This window comes from Melospiza georgiana, chromosome 1 (assembly GCF_028018845.1).
Source record: "Melospiza georgiana isolate bMelGeo1 chromosome 1, bMelGeo1.pri, whole genome shotgun sequence".
NCBI lineage: Eukaryota > Metazoa > Chordata > Aves > Passeriformes > Passerellidae > Melospiza > Melospiza georgiana.
Window position 1 is genome coordinate 136,696,544 of NC_080430.1, and position 17,306 is coordinate 136,713,849.

A 17,306-nucleotide genomic window follows, 5' to 3' on the forward strand; every position below is an offset into this window, starting at 1 on the left:
AAGTCAGAAATGTAAGTGATTAACATACCTGCCAGAACCATATGATCTGCTTGCTATTCCTCGTGTAATGACGATAAACAGTGTTCCTCTGCCAGTCTGCTAAATCTACTTCTTGCATACCACAGAGCATAACCTAGAAAAGACAACAATTTATTTACATTAAACACAAAAATTAAAGTGTATTTTCTATTTTGTATGAGACATGGTAACAAAAATGAAAGTTTCTGCTCTGAAAAAAGGACTGGTAATTTTTTAAATTTTATTACACAATTAGATTTTCCTTTATCCTAAGTTTACAGTTATCCAAAATTGTGTATGTATATAAGTGGTCTGAAAGACTGAATACCAGAGACTTGGTATCTTCCAACTAATATCTCAGTAATAAAAGCTACTACCTTTTTCATAAGAGAAATTTTTATATTAAGGAGTATGTTAGCCTTTCCATTAAATCTTCACCTCATATTCCAAAATGATGATGATTAATTTGCTGCTACTACTAATAAAGATAAAACATACTGAAAAGTATAAGTCTGAAAATTGTTCATTACAAGAAGCTATGAAATCTGAAAGTTCTAAAGGCAAAGCTTTCAACACTGAATAAGACTGAGCAAAGTCTTTTTTTTAGAAAAAAATCCTCCCTACTTAACTTAAGAAGGTTTCAGAAAACTGTTCATTAAATACAGGGAAAGTTGTCAAATAACACAGAAATAAACGAGCACAGCACTACAGAGCCTTTTGTCCCTACTCCAGATGACAAACCCCAAGAGTAAACACAGGCCAGGCTGATTGTTAAGTAAACATGGAGCATGCAAGCAATCCCTGTTATCAGCCCTTGGGTTGTATACTGAGGATCTGCAAAGTTCCATTCCATGCCTTGTTGGTTCCCCCAAGCTTTAAATATAAGAACCCTAGAACCTGTCTTAGACATTACATTTGATCCTAAGCAATCACTATGAACTACAATCAACTTCTGTCATCTGTTACACAGTAATTCTACCCATCTACCCCAGAGGGAAAAGTCTGTGACTCACAGGTCCATCAGTGATCTCATATACTTTCACAGAAACTTTCAAAAATACATTTTAATGCTGAACATAAAAACACTGATTCAAGAACATTGATTCAATTTTTATCATGATTTAATCCTACTGCTCTTAATAAATTCTCCATGTTCCAGAAGCTATCAAATGCAGCATGGGCAGACGAGAGATTCAACCTGACCTATCCATTTAATCTCTCCATACACATTACCTTTGCAAAAGCTAAAAATGCTGAATAAAAAACCTCACCTCCAGTTCTTTTTCATCAAAATAATGTAGCCATTGTAGAGGAACTACTTCATTAAAACCATCAAGAAAAGCTTTGGTTTGTTCTCTGACTCCCCGAGAAAATCGCCACTCTGCCATTAGCCTGGGATAGAACAAAACCAAACATGAATTAAACATCAATTAGCATTCAACATGAAGAAGTTCAAACACATAGGAGTGTGTATGTGTTCCCATCAGGTAAGAATCCCTCAAGTTTCACTTCTTACACTGTTCAATTCCATTAACTGTAAGTAACCTACTATACTATATTATCACAAATCTTCACATTTAGATAATGTAAAGTAGCAAGAGGTAACTTAAGATTACCATTTGAGTTAAAAATAAATAATATTATTATTATTAACCTTAATTTATCTATATACTATAGAAACTATTTCTATGAGAAACTGAAGACCGCTAATTTAAGTGGAAACTTTATATGCAGCACTGGACATACATTGTATCACAGAAAATGGTCTGTGTGCATCTGCTTTTGAGATCACTGAATAGATCAGAAACAGATGTTAAAAAAAGGGCAGTGATAAAATTAGGCAATAAGCAAAAAAGAGTAGTAAAAAGAGTTTAAAAAAACAGTTGAAATCACAGCATGTTACACATTATTCTGAATTTCAGTTTCCACATTTGTAGCAAAGTTCTAAACTATTTTAGGATCGTCTGTCAAACAGACATCTTCCCTCTACCTCTGGGAAGGTAGAGGGAAGATGTCTGTTTGTCCCTCAAACAGACATCTACCTCTGGATTTGTTACCTGAAGTTACTCGAAACAGGCTTGCTCATTTCAGTTTCACCTGTTCTCACTGTACATATAAGAGCATTCCAGGTTATCTCTCCACAAGGTCTCCTTTTGTACCAAGCAGTTGTATATCAATATAGCAACATGCACCAAGGTACTATTTTAATAACAGTCACAAGAATTACATAGTAACATGGGAAGAAAAAGTAAAACAAAACAAAACAAAACCAACAGAAACCAACGTGTCAAAAAAGACTAAGGCAACAGGAGAAACATGGAACATTTTTTTCAGCATCTACACCTTCCTACCTAATATAATCTTTGTTCTCCTTACCCAATATATTCTTCTTTGTTCTCCTCAGTTACCAAGATATTTGAACCTCCTGATTTCAGTTCATGTGAGGTTACTTTCCCTAAGAGCTCCATATCCACACAGAAATACATTTCCAAGTTACACTCCTCAATGTTATTATCCCTGGATGAAAAGAAAAAAATATTGCAATTAATTCTACATAAACAAAAACAAATCCATAAAATATCAAACACACACACACAAGAAAATAAACTACAAACCTTATCCATATTAGGGAGTTGTAAAATTCAGTATCAATAGATTCCAGGTCTTTGATAGTAAGCTTTTTGCTCAGCATTCGTTTGTAGAAAGGCAGAGAAAAACCAGTGTCAATAAATTTCCCATGAAACAATGCCTGTTGAACAGAAAAATATGTTAAGTTTTTATTGAACTACTGAATTAATAAAGTACTTCTGGACTTGTAGTCTTTTTTTTTTTCTTTCTCCTTCAAATAATGAAAAGCACCAAATAGCAGTAGCAGCTTTATAAAGCCATTATTTATAAAGAGCAAAACATTAAATTAAATGGTAAGCAAAAAAACTGGACAAAATTTATCCAAGTATATGTTATTACAATTTAGAAATTCTTTGATTAAAAATAAGACTTCTCATAAAAGGACTTCATCCCTTCTTCCCTTAGTTATGTGAATAGGCATAATTGTCAAGTGTTACTTTATCCTACTTGATCAGAATATTTGATCCTACTTGAGTATTACTGCCATTTTTTACTACATACATACATCCAACAACATCATCATTTACAGAATGCTACTGCAGCTTGTAAGAAAGAGCTTTGGGAACCATATTTTTATAGGTGAGTAACAGAACTGAGGAATTAGGTTCTCCACAAAACTGAAAAAAAAACCCCAAACCCAACACGGTCACACTTGTCTCACCACACATGCACACAGGGTGTAAGCTGAATAATAATAGTACTGAAGCACAGCATTACACACACACATACAGTGTTGTCTCTGCACTGACTCAGTGCATCTAAGAGCTCTCAGAGCACAACCATAACCATGAAAACCCTTTCTTCCCCTTAGCTTTATCAAGTACACTTTCTCCACTTAAATAGCTCTTTTAAAAAAACCATCCTAAACATAGGCCATATATGGCATTCATTGCTTCTCTTTCCTCTCAGATGAAATTCTGAGAGCAGAAGAGCAAATTAAGAGCCCATTTCCTCCAGGCTCCATCTTTTTCCCCACCTAATTTCCCCCTTTTAGGCTTAGTCTATTATGCATTTCCTTCTGCTTAAGGAGACCTTAAAGAAGTTCTCTTAAAGGCCTATATTTATTTGTTTGTTTGTTCGTGCATCTATTTACTTTGAAACTATTTAATTCTTCTCATGGGAGATTGACCTGGCAGAAATTCCACATCAAGTGCAGCACCTGGGCATATGATTTTCTGCTTTTGCAAAATTAAGCTCTTAAAATCACCTTATTTGAGGTGTATGATAATCTTACAGCAAAATATAAAAGTTACCACAGCCAACTTCATTTAACATGTTTTTATTATGAAGCAAGATGTGTATTCTTTATGTTTAATTCTGTTTCAGTTGAAAACAACTGTGGCTACTTCAGTACTTAACACTAAAAAACTCACTACTATTTTAGAACTGCGAGAAGAACAGAAACTGCCACTTCATTTCCCAGTTGCATTATTACCTAAGCTATCTTAAGCCACTAGAGGGTATCTCAGGAAGCACTGCAGAAAGTTCCATCCAGTATAAACCATGAATACTCAAACCTTGCAACAAACCAAATCAGGCAGCATTACATGGGTTTCTCTTTTGCCTCGCTTAGAGAATTTAAAATATAAACATATAAATACTTCAGGAAATAGAAGTTTGTCTTTCAATTACATTAATTACTTTGATTAAGTTCTCTACTATGATCTGTACTGTTATGAAATAGCTTTCATAAAGTTAGGATTTCTTACAGACAAGATCAAAAATCACCAGCAAAGAAACACTGGCTCTAGCACCTAACTGGCTTTATCACACCTTCCTGCTGAGCAGCCCTCTAACTTGCTGAGGACTCTAAAACAAAGAAAAAATGCGGCAGCCTATTGAAAGTGTAAACCCAATGAGGTAAATTTTCATGACAGCACAACAATTGTGAACTCTGCCATAAAACGCTTGAATTCAGAGATGTTATTGTCATAGCTGAATATATTTCTTAAGAAGCATCTATAAGAAAAGCAGAACTAAGAAACCACCCAAACCTAATTTATTTTAAGTCTGAGAGTATTTTTTCATTTATGTTATGCTTGTCTTGAGTTTATTCTAATTTTGTACAAAAAACCTGAATAACATGAGGCAATATGAAAATGCTTTCTACTCTTTTTGGTTTCACTATTCACCAGGTTGAGGGATGTTGCTGAGGACTACCTGTAGACATGATGATCATGTGGAAAGATGACTGCATACTACATGGAGGGTAAGAAATGTGACAGAACAGGAGTCAATACAGAAGACCAACTCAGTGATACCGAAGAAATGATACAACGTGCCTGATCAGCTTGTGGTTTAAGAGAAATTGGATGGCAGAGAATCAGCTCCCTGACAGCTTCTGTTCTCCTCAGTGTCTGACTTTTATATACATTTAAATTAAGGCCCAGTGTACTCTGCAAAACATTCTAACTCATTTTTTCAAATATCCTCAGGTATACCAGGTCCAACTGAGGAGCCTTTTTCACAAAATATTTAGTCCCATTTTTCAGAGCATCAGTATTCAGACAACCATTTGCATGAAGTACACACATCCAATTGATGAAAATAAAATATCATATCGAACGTCATACTAACTTTGATAACTCTCCAAGGAAACATGAGTGTGCAAGACACAACTCTCAGGGAATTGGCTCAATAAACTTATATGTCTTAATCTTCCATTTCTATGAGATTAATATAACCTTTAATAACTGTACAAACAAATACTGTTCAGAGTAAATGTATAGCTACAGCAAATACAAAACCTTAAAAATCTAACCTACCATGGCAATAAAGCGCCCAATGAAACAGAAATATGAAAGATGGTCAGGATTGATTGTTGATGCTGGATTTATCTGCAGGCAATAGTTGCTCTTGCCAGCATATTCAAATAGGCAGTACATAGGGTTCAGTACTTCATGGGAAAGCAAGAAAAACCATTCTCTAAGGAAAAAAAAACATGTATACACATAAAAACCATCAAATACAGATGTTTATCACCATTCCCATTAGGTAACCAGCAAAATGGTCAAAATATATGCAAACTTTGAAAAATAATATAAACAGTGTTGTATTAGAATCACAGAATAATATATGGTATTATATATTTCTTAAATATAGAAAATTAATTATTAGACCAAATAATGTTAGAAAACCATGGTTTCCAAAGTTTAGAAATTATTAGAAGTTAAGATTTTCATCTTGAACACACCCTCACAGCACAGGTTTTAGCTGCCTATCAGTAACACTTTTTTCTTACACAGTCCTTGCCTCAACCAGTACACGCATTTACCCTGGTCATCCCTACTTTACTCTCTACAACTCACATCTTTACTCAAAAAAATCACAGATTATTCCATGCTTACTATAAACAACTTAGATAAAACAAAACAAAACAAAACAAACAAATTGAAACCTCAGCACAACTTATTTGCTTTTCCAGTCTGACAGCAAAAACACATACTGAGTTACTGTCGTTTAACAAATTACCATGCATTGGTTAAGCCTGCACGACATGAAAGTGTAAAAGTATCTTTTTGCTGAGGTAAAATGAATACATGTTTTTCACCGCCTTAATTTTTTTCAACTCAGCTGATCTGAAATAATACCACAATCTGGTATTCAGCATTCAGATAGGTGATTTTAATAAGATTTCTTGTTTCTAATATTTGCATATAGTATTTGCAGAGACCTGAGAACAGTCATACATACTCAGGGGCTTTTTTATCAGGCAATAAATATTTGGTACCAGGCCTAGGGGTAGCCCATAAAAACAGCTGAAAGTCTGTCCTATAATAACTGTAGGGACTGAATTCCATTCTGACTGCCTTTCAGCTGTCATAGTTAAAAGGCATCTCTTCTATCCTTGTATTTATTCAAGACCAAGGAATAGAAATTAGGTTTGCTGGCATGTTTCTCCTAACAGTGCCATGAAACTCAAGTCGTGGATCATGAGTCACTATGATACACTTCCAACCCAAAGGCCAAGGAGAAAACAGAGAAAAGCAGCCAGGATCCAATAACCCTAACAGGGTTCCGTGTATCTTCCAGCAAGCAGGAGAATGTTGTACAGCATTCTAGGCAAGTTTCATACTGAGACAATTACATTAACTACACAGAGGCATCAAATTTAATAGACATTTAAATTAGAACAAGTCAGATAACAAGGGAGGAATAAACTAAATCAGCCATTAACAAGAAGTTGCAGAAGCAAGGAATTTTTCATAACAACAGCTAAAAACTTGCCACAAGACATAATGTCAGATTGGTCCTGCTACATGAAAGGTAAAAATCTGACAGGAACACTGAGTTTAGTCTGCTGAGAGACAGCTAATCTATATTTGTATTAATGCTGTATTTCATTAGTCAGTACATGAACATTTATTTAGTGTCACTTAAGAACTCTCAGCTCAAGTTACAATGAGATCCTGGCTGGTTCTCAGTTTCACATTAAAAATCTTGGGCAAGACTTAAATAACTATGAAACTATACTGGTAATATATTTTTTTTTATTAATTCTCTACTTTATTTGATTAACACACTTCAGTTGAATTATTCTAACATCTTCTCTATGGAAAGATCTATGAACTGTTCTGGTTCCCATCCTAAACCTATGACCCTCTCAATAGGGACCCCAACAAAACAAAACCCATGCAAAGCAAAAATTGAATTCCTTCCTGAAATCACTCCCTAAAATTCTATGTGATACTGTAATGAGAAGCAAAACACCACATACCCAAAAGAAGCTCAACCTTCAGAGGCAACCTTCCTCGCATATAAATACTATACATTTTCACTCAATTCAGTTTTAATGCAGGAAGCTACATAAAACCAGAACATCTTCACATATTAAAAAAAAAAAAAAAAACAAACCCAAAACAACGTAACAAGATAAATTCTATCACCTATGACCTTTTCCTATTCTCTGGATATGCAGCAGTACTGATTTTTTTTTCCAAGTAGGAACATTTCATTGAAGTTACTGGCAGCAGTAGTCAGTGGCTCTATTCTCAGTGATCGAGAAATGAAATCTCATCTATGGTTTTCCTGTTATCAGATTTTTCCCCTCTGAGTTCCACTTCAGATTCTAGAAAAACCCATAGTCCAGCTGTTTCACATTGCAGGGGAGTCAACATAGTCTGTCAGTTGTTCCTTCATGCCTGCACTACTCTGCTTTTGTTTATTTCCTTTCTGTTCTTTTCAGCCCCAATATGGTGTTCACTTGCCATTTTTCCAAATAAGCAGAACACTTTATTTTCCCACAGTTCCCACTCCTAGGAAAATTAAACTTTCTGATAGAAAGTTTTTGAAATAACTCAGACAAAGCAATTAATTTCATTCCAATTTAAACACCACTCTTTGTCAAAGAATTGAAAAACTGAGAGCATAGTTTTACCAATGTGAAGTTATAACCCGTGACAACAGCCAGTGCTGCCATCTCCTTAATACATTTAGGGGGGACTAAAACGTACCTAAGGTCAGACTGCAAGAGAAATCAAGGCTAGAGTGCTATTAAAAAAATAAAAACTATTTAAGAAAATTTCTTTTACCTTGCCAAGCCACCGTAATCCAATCCTTCTTCTCCTCTAAATATAACATATAATCTTCTCCTCAAATCATAGGGCTTTAATGCCATAATCTATTAAAAAATAAATTAATGTTATAAATTATGGATTGTTACCACATCATTCATTCAGATTTAATTTATGTTGATACAGAAATTGTATATATGTCAAATGTTACACAAATTTGAAAAGCAAGTAGACCATCTCATGGAACAAGCAATCAATGAACTACACACAAAAATACCAACTTGGACTTAAAATCCCTTAGCAGCAGACAGCTAGCAAGTGGAAGGAATATCTGGAAAGTAATGCTTTATGGGTACCCTGTTCTTACATTCTTCCTAAGGCAGTCATTATTTAAGGAAAACAGGTGAAAAGGCACTTCATCTGATATATATGAATTTTGGTTTTAGGGAAATCACTTAAAATAAATAACTAAATCCAGACTAAGTTCAATACACTTTCATTTATAATATACTTTTTTAACTTATAGAGAATTCCTGCCTAAAGGTCTTGTGGTGACAGCAGCAAGAATTTTCATCACTCATTGGCTACAGACTGTAAGAGCTCAAGGACTGTAAGCTTCAATTACACAGATTTAATCTCTGAAGGACAAAGCAGTTTTAACTGGAGAAAAAAACATATAAGGTAAGGTATCTAAACACACACGGGAATCAGAAAAGCAAATCCAATGTGGCTGATGCCACAGTAGTTCAGCTATAGAACTCCACCACAGGAGGCTGTAGATACACAAAGTTCACAAGAGGAGCACAGACAAGCTCATAGAAGAGAAATCCCTTGAGGATTACTAAAATACTCAGAAACCACTTCAAGCTCAAGAATAATTTCAATTGTATACAGCTGGAAAATGAAAGATCATATGGTAAAAGTATTATATACAATACTTCTTAGAGTCTTCCCTAAGAAACCCCCACTAGCTAATACCAGAGGGAGATTACTGTGCCTGAAGGACCATTAGTCTGAAATAGCTATGGCCATTTTTGTTCCTCTGTTTTGTCTTGATAAACAAACACAATAATTTTTGCAGGCTTACTTGCTGGAAGGAATCCTCAAACAAAGTCTGTCTGGACACATTGATTTTCACATGACTTGGCAGTGCATTGGACTGTAATCATAAGGCAATAACATTAAAAGGTAGCACACACATTTGTAAAAACTCATATAATTTCAATAAATAAATAATTAATAAATCAGTACCTGACACAAGTAACGGAAATGAGCAAGTTTCCACCGAAAGCTACGCTCATAAGCAATCTGTGGCCCTTTATTTCTGTAAGGAAACACATTGCAGATATATTAAGCATGCAGACATCAAATCAATGCTAAACAACAGCATGAAGATTTCAAAAATACACAAAAATTGTTATTGTAAGATATGATCAAAGATATGCCAGTCTTCCTTTCCACCATTCCTTGTCCTTTTTTATTTTTTTTCAAGTCAATTTACCAAATTTGATAGAAAGATAAAAGATCAAGAGGGCATCAAAACCCTATGAAATGTGTAAAAACTACAAGTCACATAAAAGAGAGATATTGAATTTATCACCTTCACTGAGAAAAAGACTGCTAAGTTAGGCTTTATAAATTCAGCTGCTTCTGGAACTATGAAGGACACTCTAGTGCAACATTCTACAGGCTTGTTGTTATCATCACTCTTTGACAGAAGTAAACCTTACCCATACAAAAGACATTAAGAAAGCCACTATAGGTTGGGTCAATACTTTTAATCAAAATATTTAAAAGAAGATTTGCATGTAAACTTTTTCAGAAGTATTTAGAACTACTCTGTTTAGACATTCCTGTTGATAGAGTGTGTATCATTATAAGGAATACTCATAATTCCATTTGCTGTTATTATTAGTTATACTAGTTCATTACTCAAGCTAACCTCATTGTCCCTCTCTATTTATAAAATTATTACAATCTTGGTATTTCAAAAGCATATAAAAACTACTGAACATCAGAGCAGTACAGCAAAATGTGTCATAAAGTCACAGACAAAATTTTTAAATATATTAAACTTATAATATAAAAACTTGTTCATAATTTAGTGTGCAATTCCAGCTAAAAGTGTAGATCATTTTATAGTATGAGAAAACTTCACTATTTAATTATAAAAAGGTAAAACATTCAAAAATATATTTAATTTCTCACTTACACAGAAGATTTCCCAGTACGAGGATCATTGAAGGTGGTGGTTCTCGTATTGTGATCAACAAAGTATCTGACACCTTCTCTGGTATATCTGATTTCCCAGCCCTCTGGAAGAGGGTCCTCATTTTGTAAACTGCAAAAGAAATTGCAAGCAGTGCTTTTTCCCCCATATCATGACATAAAAGAATAAGGCAAGATCTTTTGAATCTGCACAGTCATTATACACACCTACCCTTGAGTTCGAGGGTCCTCCCACTGTGTTGTCTTTGTGTTATGATTTACAAAATACACCCTATCATTTGAATCCACTCTTCTTTCTAAGGGAAAAAAAGAAAAAAATCCACTATACAACAACTGCATTCCAAATTTCTGTAACTGCCACTTCCTGAAATCCACAGTGAATTAACTTACCCCAGCCTGGTGGTAAAGGCCCAAGTGGATCATTTTCTGCTGACAACATCGAAGCCTATTTAAAAACAAGAGGACTTTCAGTTAGGCCAAATATTATTCATATTATTTTCTCAGTGTGTTCTAAGGTTATCACTAGTCCTGAAGACCATTCATTCTGCAAAAAAAAGCCCATCATGCGAAGTTTAATCTGGTTTTGCAAAAAAACCTAGATTATATAATAATAAGATAGGCTTTCCACACTTGTTTTCAGTGCAATGTACCCTCCCTTTCCCTTCCTACAGCAAACTTGAGTGCTCATACAAGGAGGTGCAGTTCACACAAGTTTTGAGGAAGCATGGATCAGCAGATAAGCACTAAGGTCTTGCTTAAGAACACGTTTTATCATAATAAACATTTCCAAGCACAGTGACTACTGCCAGCATAGGGGGTTTTACTTCCTCTATACATGATAACTTCCCTGAATGTTTGGCTATTTTCAAACATTGTCATTTTTTTCTAAAATGCAGCTGCATCCATATGCGGATGGATAAAATTATACCAACATGCAGTAAGGTTAGAAGGGGGAAAAAAAGAGATTACATTATTATGTAAACACATGCTAAGCTCCTAATATACTGTAACCTTGCAGAAGTCCCCAAGTAGCTCCCAAAAATACAAAGCATGGAAGAAACAAAAATAAAAGGCAGAAATCTCACAGACTACAGGATCCATGCTCTGATTTATAATTAAAAGCATCCAGCCCTAAAAATTTGTGGATGCTAACTTTTAGTATGTGTGAGTGCAGAATGGAATTTTGCTGGGTATGTTTTCCAAAGAGTGTCTTAGGAACTAATACTGCTTCATATAGCATTTGCAATACAAAAATATCAGAAGCAAATTCAGGCAAATACAGGAACAAATTCAGGCAAAACAAATCTATGATATTTTTTCTCTGAAGAAGAAATAGATCAAGGATCAGAAGGAAATGCATTAGTTACACTCAAGATCAAGCTGTGTAGTTGCCCCAGCCACCAGCTACTACACGTGAACAAAGAATTTATTCATTATTTCAGCAGCAAATGCAGTTAGTCTTTTCTGCTTTAGGAGACCACACAATCACAATAATCCTCTAACCAAAGACTTCTCTGTGGTGACTGTAAAAGAATAGTGCATGAAAGGAAAAAGCTGTCTGCCAAGGAACTGAATGTTGGCACAGTTCAGATATTTCCGACCTTCTTAATGGGTCCGAGGATTTGTGTATGGCTGCTGGCTACACAGAGCTGTATATTTAACAGAACACAGTGAAAGACCAGGCAGATTCACTTCCAAAATGACTACAATAAATTAATCCAGGTAAAAATGAAAGTAATTCAAATAACCATATCCCATCTACTTTTCTGTCTTTACATAGTTTAGCTTTGACCACTCAAGGTAATCGAAACATTCTTTAACTGAAAGTATTAATCTACTTTTTCCCAAAAATAAAAGACAGTCTCACTCAAATTGCTACATAGGCAGAGTCCTGGTATGTTACCAGAGGATGAAAAGGTAGCTATAGTTTGACGTTAACTATTCTAGGAAAAAAGTATATAGAAGCACACTAAAGTAAAAAAAAAAATAAAAATAAACAAAAAAAAACCACCACTCTTTCTTCAAAAAAAATCAATTTTCCCCCTCAATAAACTGTGAGTTCTATCTGTGCAACAGATATAACAGTTAGAAAACAGAATTCTAAAGAGATGCAAACAGTCAAGTTTTCTTTTCCTTTAGGTATATTCTGTCTCACTAACAAATCCTCATTTATTGATTCTAAGGTCAGATGAGTCATTTTAAGGAATGGGTCTGTGGTTTTCAGTAAGGGTTATCCTTTAAGGAAGGTAGGAATATAATTTAATTTTAAAAATATATTGTTCACTGAAGGATAAATCTAGTAAAAAAAAATCTTGGCATCAGAAAAGTGAGAGTTTTCTCAGATGTATTATGCAACTGATCAAAGTCATACACAACCACAAAAAGTTGGCCAAGCAAGAGTTTTTGGCTCTATGTGCTTCAGCTGTGATTCTTGATTTTGCATTAGAAGTAACCAGTGTTTAAATATCTGAAGGAGGGTGCAAAAAGAATGGAACCAAGCTTCTCTCACTGGTTCACAGTAGCAAGACCAGAGGCAATACACTGAAACACAGGAGGCTCCCTCAAAACATCAGGAAACGCTTTCTACTGGGAAGGTGACCAAGTGCTGACACAGGTTTCCCAGAGGGGTTGTGGAGTCTCCATCCTTGGAGATATTTACAAGACATTAGTCCTGGATGGCTCGCTCTAGGTGGCCTTTCCTAAGGAGGGACATTGGACCAAATAACCTTAAGAGGTCCCTTCTAGCCTTGACCATTCTACTTTTCTCTGATTGCATAAAACAAATTGAATTTGATACACAGCCCTGGGAAAGTTCAGAAAATTAGTGGTGATGCATGTTTCTGCTATTGCTAGTGACAAGATATAATGTCCAATTAAATTATGAGAGGCTGAGAATTTTTAAATGTAGTACTGCAGCATCCTTTACTTCAGAGGGGAGTATTTCAAATTTAAACTTAGATCTCACATGCAAGAGTCCTATTCCAATGAAGCTGTTTTAGACTTGTACTTCAAAAGTTTCATCTCTAAAACACTCCAGCTTTTCTGCATATCACTTACAAAGTTTCTGGGATCAGATATTTTTTTAAGAAGCCAAGCACAATTCTTGAAGTGTTTAGAGTGACAGTGACACACAGGCACCATCATTCTTAACTCTGAAGAAACAACTATTCTACTTATCCAGTCACAGATGGAAAAATTTGACCCGAAAAATATTCTCTATGAAGCTACTCATATTTTCTTCAGGCAGAAGTTAGCAACCATGTGAGAGAAATGGAAAACCATGTAGGAAATTCCAGAGTTGAACCAGATGTATAACCTTCAAAGTAAAAGAACTGCCACTTGTATTAGTGAAGGAACTCTAATAACCTAAACAGTTTTTATGGCTATTTAATGCTCAAAATGACCCCTAACTGCATTTACATTCCTTTTCAGTTTAAGGGACAGTTTCAGTTGTACCTCTTACTACCAGCATTAAGAATGTTACGTAAAATGCAGCACAAAGCTGATGTCAGGAAACAAACTCAGAAGGGAGTACGTTCCGCCCAAAAGTACTTTCTAATTTTCATCCAATAAAAGGATAACCTTCTAACTTTTTTCAAAATAATCAGAATCTAAATTACCGATGCTAAATGTCATTTAACCCTTATGGTTGAATAGTTACAAAATGTCTTTCTTTAAAGTTAAATAACAAAAAGTATCCCAATACCTCTGTACTATTTGAAATGTTGTATACTTTACCGAATAGAGGTATCGTTGGTTGAATTGTTGCATAGCTCCCTGCAGTTGATTCCGTTGCGATTGCCATTGCTCAAAGTTCCTCACTGACTCCATTGTTGGTCGCTGCCACGTTGTCGTTCTGGTGTTGTGGTCCACATAGTAAACTCTCCCACGATCATCAACTCTCCTTTCCCAGCTTTCAAGAAAAACAAATGTTAACAGTTAATTCTTTCAGTAGTGTTACTAACCAATTTTCTCTTTGCCAAATGCCAAATTCCTAAGTGGTACTTAAATTAACTACTGGAGTCACAGGCATGATTTCATGTTCTAAATGGCACCAAAGTACCTCAACTTAATTGGCAGATGAACAACCACAATGAGCATACACAGACTACAAGCAATTGCCTGCTCAGCTCTCTGTCACCTCATTCTTAACTTTGTAAACACCTCTGACTGCAAGTAATGTTGGCAGACTTCACAAAGAACACTTTGCTGGGAAATATGAGGTTTGGAACCAGTGCAGTACACTTAGTGGTGCCACCTAAATGAAGGTGATCAAATATTCATTATTTCATGCTTAAGTTTTAAAGGAAGAACAAAATACTTTAGTAGCTGTATTTGAGCAAGTGATCAAACCTAGTGACATATCCAATATCAACATTCCTGTAACAGCTGCAATTTTATACAATTAAATGAAAGCTAGAATCTCTTAATATATGATACAGAATTCAGTTTTGATGAGCTGCTGTTTGTTTCCAGCAACAAACATACAAACAAAAATATAGCAAGTTTATCATATTTAATTCAAAAGTGTACATTACCCAGGAGGTAAGGGCTGTGGTCTTTCCCATGTTGTAGTTCGTGTGTTGTGATCAACATAATAGGTTCTACCATGAGGATCCTTTCTTTGCTCCCACCTTCAAGACAAAGAGACTTGCACATAAGTGAAGATGCAAATACATCCTTGGAACTTCCCACTAAGACAATAAATTACCTTGGGACTGAGTAAAAATACCATGGTCCAAAACCCATTCTCGAACACCAAAGAAAATTCATAACAGAATACAGATCAGTTATTTCCTATTTAACTGATATCACCGTAAAGACTTTAAAGGATTTAGCACATAATGAGCATACATCAATATTCACAAGCATTTTTCTATTATATTTAAGTTTGGAACAAAGTCAATTAATTATCTCAATGCTTGGATGCTAAAAAAGCCTCATTCCAGAAGTGCTTAGAGAGATGCATTCTTTGCATTTCCAAGTTCATGTCTCTCAAAAATGAAAGTGTTTACATTTTGAAGCTCTGTTCCCAATATCCAACAAACAGCATCTTTCAGAGTGAACCTGAAGTGTGTGCTATCAGCTCTTTTACCTGTGTTTCTATTTCCTATCCTGGTAAATTCTGTATCTGATCCCAAGGGATTACTTGGTTTTGTGAAACAATCTTACGCTGAAGATGGAGCTAGGCCAACAGCTGAAGTTTCATAATGTTGAGAACTACCACAATGCAATAAAAGTATGTATAAATGGCATGGAAACCAGGAGAAACATTAGATGGAAAGGTGAAGTGCTTGTCCACAGTTGATATACATTTATTTTTCTTATATAAACACTTAATTAGTTCCTGAAAATGTAAGCAGAACACCTGGCCTGCTACTACTAAAGACTACTAAAGCAATTTCTAACAATCTAGTAAAATTAAAATATTCCAGCTCTTCTTAGCACATACCTACATACACATCAAATATTATTTATAACATTTTTGAGCTAATTCTTACACAGCAAGCATCTACAAGCATTTATAGACTAGTCACTTTCACTTCTTTGTGCTTTGGTCCCTACTACTAAGAAACAAAGGAATAATTAATTATGGCCCAAATAAGTTTAAAATATCAAATGAAAAGCCTTCACATCTGTTACACCCAAGAGTTTGTCTGTTAAGATCACAATACCATCTCAGCAAATCACTTATCAGTTATTACTTTCTGGGACAAGACTAGCCAGTTATAGTAGCAGTACAAATCCCATTTTAGATCAAATAACCCCATCTCAGTCAGCTGACCTGTATTTGAAAACCCCTTTATAAAATTAAGTTTCTGTTTCTTTATATGCACATTTAGATGACACAAAATGATAGCATTAAAGCAAAACAACATACCCAGGTGGCAAAGGTTCTGTACTGACACTACCAGGCTGCTGTCTCACAGGTTCTGCAGATGCACTTGGCGTGGAAGAGGATTCCCTCGGCTTTGCCGCATCTGCTGCTGCGCTGCTCCGAGCGCTAGGCTGAGCACACTCTGGGGCAGCTGCAGGTTCTACTCCAGCAGACACAACAGGTAATGCAGAAGTGTGGCTTTCAGAACAACTAGTTGCTTCTGTTGCTGACTGAGGTTCTGCTGTATCATTAGTGCAATCTGTTGAAGACACAGGAGCTTCATCTGAACCCGTCAGAGCCTCAGAGATAGAAGAATTGCCAGCTTCAGGTGCAGAGGCAGATGACTCGCCATTAACTGAGGAATGGGAATAACACATGTGTATCAGAATCTGATGAGATTTACTTTTCAAATAACCAACTTCCAGAGTAAATTTTGGAAGCCATTCTCTGTACTTCCCTTTACATAGGGATACATATACATATATATATATATATATGAAGTTATCTATTAGTTTCTCCATGTCTTGGTCAACTCAATGTTGCACTTTAGTCTAGATTAGCAAGAGGCACCCATCTGCTTTCCACAAAACTGTACAGCCTTTTTTAAAACTCTGAATTTATAGTGAAGTTCAAAAAAGAATCTTAATCAGTATGACATGAAAACAAGTATTATGAGATTACTCTATGAGATTTGGAAAACTAAGAGGCATTTCCTACAGATAATTTCTTTTTCAGAGCTGACGTACCAAACCCTACAATTAACCCTACACCTGTGCAACTTGGAAAAAAAATCCCCCTCCAAAAGAGGGATTAAAAAGTAAAAACTATTATTGGCTAACACAACTTACATAGTTCAATGACTGAAGAAAATTACTTTAGAATTACAAAGTAAATCTATTCTATCTTTTATAGAACAATAAATATGCCATCAAACTGAATCAAGCACAATCTCGTAAAAGGTTTAAAGCAGGCATGGATTAACAGACAAAGGATGCTAAGAAAGCTTTATTAGCCCCAAGCCCACTTGGCAAACAATACAC

At 35.3% G+C, this 17,306-nt stretch overlaps 1 protein-coding gene across 2 annotated transcripts in view; it reads right to left on the bottom strand.

The window, feature by feature from the left end:
• Window positions 1-17,306, bottom strand: part of WWP1 (WW domain containing E3 ubiquitin protein ligase 1) — a 58,844-nt gene that overhangs the window by 5,165 nt on the left and 36,373 nt on the right. For both annotated transcript variants that reach the window (XM_058020985.1, XM_058020978.1), the window contains exons 8-21: window positions 16,270-16,621; window positions 14,927-15,022; window positions 14,127-14,301; window positions 10,779-10,833; window positions 10,600-10,684; window positions 10,372-10,500; window positions 9,411-9,483; window positions 9,247-9,318; window positions 8,178-8,266; window positions 5,412-5,571; window positions 2,634-2,767; window positions 2,395-2,535; window positions 1,290-1,410; window positions 29-133 (exon numbers count right to left, since the gene is read on the bottom strand). In XM_058020985.1, the coding sequence (XP_057876968.1) occupies window positions 29-133; window positions 1,290-1,410; window positions 2,395-2,535; window positions 2,634-2,767; window positions 5,412-5,571; window positions 8,178-8,266; window positions 9,247-9,318; window positions 9,411-9,483; window positions 10,372-10,500; window positions 10,600-10,684; window positions 10,779-10,833; window positions 14,127-14,301; window positions 14,927-15,022; window positions 16,270-16,621 (1,787 nt within the window). The remainder of the gene's footprint in view (window positions 1-28; window positions 134-1,289; window positions 1,411-2,394; window positions 2,536-2,633; window positions 2,768-5,411; window positions 5,572-8,177; window positions 8,267-9,246; window positions 9,319-9,410; window positions 9,484-10,371; window positions 10,501-10,599; window positions 10,685-10,778; window positions 10,834-14,126; window positions 14,302-14,926; window positions 15,023-16,269; window positions 16,622-17,306) is intronic.